At 51.9% G+C, this 3376-nt stretch overlaps 1 protein-coding gene across 1 annotated transcript in view; it reads right to left on the reverse strand.

The window, feature by feature from the left end:
- LOC103807475 (acetyl-coenzyme A synthetase 2-like, mitochondrial) overlaps nucleotides 1–3376 on the reverse strand; it is a 12253-nt gene that overhangs the window by 7312 nt on the left and 1565 nt on the right. Inside the window, exons 2-4 of the mRNA XM_009080202.1 lie at nucleotides 3081–3373; nucleotides 1643–1739; nucleotides 247–446 (exon numbers count right to left, since the gene is read on the reverse strand). Of these exons, the coding sequence (XP_009078450.1) occupies nucleotides 247–446; nucleotides 1643–1739; nucleotides 3081–3373 (590 nt within the window). The remainder of the gene's footprint in view (nucleotides 1–246; nucleotides 447–1642; nucleotides 1740–3080; nucleotides 3374–3376) is intronic.

Below are 3376 nucleotides of genomic sequence, written 5' to 3' on the forward strand. Positions count from 1 at the left end.
TTCAGTCCCGTGGATGAAGGAGAAAACCAGTTCATCTCCTGGGCTGGAAGGTATTTAGTGAGCTCATGTCATTTCCTGGGTTGCTAATCCCTGCTCCATGGCTATACATCGCGTCAGAATACCCTCAGACAGCCCAGGGAGTCTTACTCAGAAAACCTTTGCCATCTTTGCCCCAGCTGCCGACCCAACAGGCTCAGCACTGTCCCCCAAGGGAAACATATGTCACTATTACCCACTGTCTCTTACCATCACGGATCCTGTCAGCGAGGGACTCTGCACTGAACCCAGCGAACACCACAGCGTGCACAGCGCCGATGCGGGCACAGGCCAGCATGCTGGCCACTGCCAGCGGGCATGGCGGCATGTAGATTGTCACTCTGTCACCCCGTTTCACCCCATGCCGCTTCAAGGTGTTTCCCAGACGGCATGTCAGCTCCAGCAGTTCCCTGCTGGACAGGGAAACAACGACACGGTTAGAGACTTTATTGCAGATCTTACCTGCATGCATAAAGATGGGGGACCTCAGAGTCACAGGTACACAGCTTACATCCCTGTGCATCCTAACCCTCCTCACTCTGGAAATCCATGAGAGAGGTGGAATTCAGTGGGAAGAAAAGGAGAAGACAGTCTCTAATGTGGGCTGTTATTTATGGAAAAGAAATAAATCAGAATGGTTTCTGTACAGCAATGGCCACTGGTAATTCCTCTGGCTCAGCAAGCCCACAACACCTCAGCTGACTTTCCCAATGACAGCTTGCACATTTCTTACCAGCCTGTACAACTGGCATGACACACTACCCTGCACAGCTGGAGGTTACATGTGAGAAGTTAGATATCTTCCCCCATGAAAACAAGGTCCTGTGCTTTGCTAAAGCTCAGGAGGTCAAGTCCTCCAGAGCTCATGCCCACCAGCAAGAACAGCTGTAGGAAAGCAGTGAGCAAAAAGATGCCTCTCCTGAGAAGTGTTCCTTCCAGAAACCACAGCTTGGTTGTCAGTGACTCATTTTATGGAAGGGCTTTCCATGCAGGGAGATTGGCAGGGGTGGATGGTCATGTTTGTTGCATGACGTCTGGAGCCAGAGAGGACAGAGGGACTTGTTTTGTGTGCAAAAGGATTTAAGTGAATTCTATGGCAGAGACTCAGAGAGAAGGCAAATTAAGCTGGAAGGTGGGGGGTCCCAGACCAAGCTCGCAGGGCTGGACCGGCAGTCCCCTCAGAAAGCCAAATCCAGCAGCACTGCTGACGTGCAGATGGGCATGTGATTTCTCAACACACATGCTGCTGTGAATCTGGCTTCTCTGGCATCCATTTACATGCAAGTTCAGACACCAGACACCTTGCTGGGAAGGTACATGTGTGGTTTTCCTGTGTGTCTTACCTACAAGCATTGCAGGGCTGCCCCAAAGGCCTTACATCTGTCTACCCAGCTGGTTAGGGACCCCTCAGAACCCAGAGGACATCATCAGGAGGTAGGCTGAAATTTCAGATGAGCACACGCAAGCTAACAGCCACCATACTATGGATCTATCTATATGAAGAGATGCAGTGTTCCCTCACATGACAGACACCAGCAGATCAGCCCCGTGCAGTGTTCGTGCATGCTGCAATATGTCTTTCGTATGCTGAGAGGTACTTACTGACCTGTATGTCACCCGTACTTCCTCTCCTGGTTCATCCTTCTCCCAGATTAAGGCCACTTTGTCTGGGGCTGCATGGACATGACGGTCCAAACAATTCACTGGAAAAGAAAACCCAGTCTCACTGGCAGAGCAACCCTCAGTATCTGTTACCTCTCATAAAGTCAGCAACAGCAGCCCTGTTTTCAGATAAGAGACAGGCCTGTGTGTGAGGCTTCTCAGCATCAGGCTTGTGCAGCCTTTGTGGATACCAGCCAGCAGATCACAAGCACCATCCTAAGCCTGTTACACTCCTCACCACTCCATTATCTACCAATCCCCACTATCAGCTTCCCCTTTAACTGCAACCTCATGCAGTCCAGAGCAGAAAGTGCTAAAGTCCCTTTTGGAGTTCATGTCCCCAGTGCCCTCAGAGTGCCTGGCAAACATTAACTCAGCCATCACTCCACTCAGCGCTGCCTTGCAGCTGCCTCTGGGGTGGACTAGGACAGTTTTTTAGTGCCAGAGCCCCTAAATAACCAATGTAGCAAAGTTCTGCACAGGAAGGCTGCAGGGTGCATTTGTACAAGATGGAAGAGAGCCAGGGCAAATGCAGAGTGCACAGCCCCTGCCTTTTCAGGGATGCGGTAAGCTGAGGCTTTGGCCGTAGCTCTGCCAAGAAAAGTTTCCCACATTTCTAGCAGCTGCAGTTTCCTCAGAAGCCTTATTCCACTCTGTGTATCCTTAAACCTGCTACTGAATTCATGGAATGATGCAGCAGACCCAGTTTGCATACCAAAATGCTTTTTTTTCCCCTGACCATGTGTAGTTTTCCAGGAGAGAAAGAAACATACATGAAAGGGGGAACAGTAAAATCTCAAATCCCAAAGGCAAATAACTCCTGCTCTCCTTTCCACATAAGATCTGATTTTCTGGGAGGTCTGTCTCAGAACATTGGGACCAAGTGTCACCAGCCCCCATGTCTTCCTTTGATATCCCCCTCTAAGGCAGTAGCCCCAGACCACAGAAGAGCCTTCCATGAACTGTGGGCACTTCCAGCATGACTTATTACTCGTGTATTTGCTTTCTGCAGATACGTCCTGCCTTCTCTGGGCAGGGATGACCTAGTGCAACCCTGCCTGCTGAATGCACGGGGTTCAGTGCAGTTGCCTGTGGTCCTGCAGAATGGAGCTGCTGTGCCGTTGTGGGATCCATGAAGGCTGAAGGAGGTCAGCCCAGCTCCCAGCACACCCCAGTTCAGCTGTGGCACCTCCAGTTGCTCCCTTAGGATCAGCCACAATCTTACACTACAGTCACTGCAGGACCAACCAGATCTTTTGGGGATCCCCCTTACTCCAACCCTTTAACTCTGTGCTCTTCTGATATGCTCCCAGAGCTGAAGCCCCACACATCGAAGCACCTGCAGGTATTTAGTGGGATTCCATGTCCATCTCCCTCCTTACCTGTCACATTCAGCTGCCCACCCAGGAACCAGGAGACCCTGCCCTGGCGCAGGTCGCAGTCCTGGACAGAGTGGAAGGGGGTGATCCAGGTAAGCCGGCTCCTCCCTAGCGCTCCCCAGAAGGCATCTCCCTGCTCCACTGACACCCTGTACAAGTCTTGATGGTCCTTGGGTCTGGGGAAGGCGACGGCTTCAGGCATGTAGGCAGTGAGGGGCCCGTGGCTCCAGGCTCGGGAAGCCACCAACCCAGGGGAGCATCTGGGAGCCTGGGAAAGAGCTCTGGGGCAGCAGACCCTG

This window comes from Acanthisitta chloris, unplaced genomic scaffold (genome assembly GCF_000695815.1).
Source record: "Acanthisitta chloris isolate BGI_N310 unplaced genomic scaffold, ASM69581v1 scaffold13208, whole genome shotgun sequence".
Taxonomy (NCBI): domain Eukaryota; kingdom Metazoa; phylum Chordata; class Aves; order Passeriformes; family Acanthisittidae; genus Acanthisitta; species Acanthisitta chloris.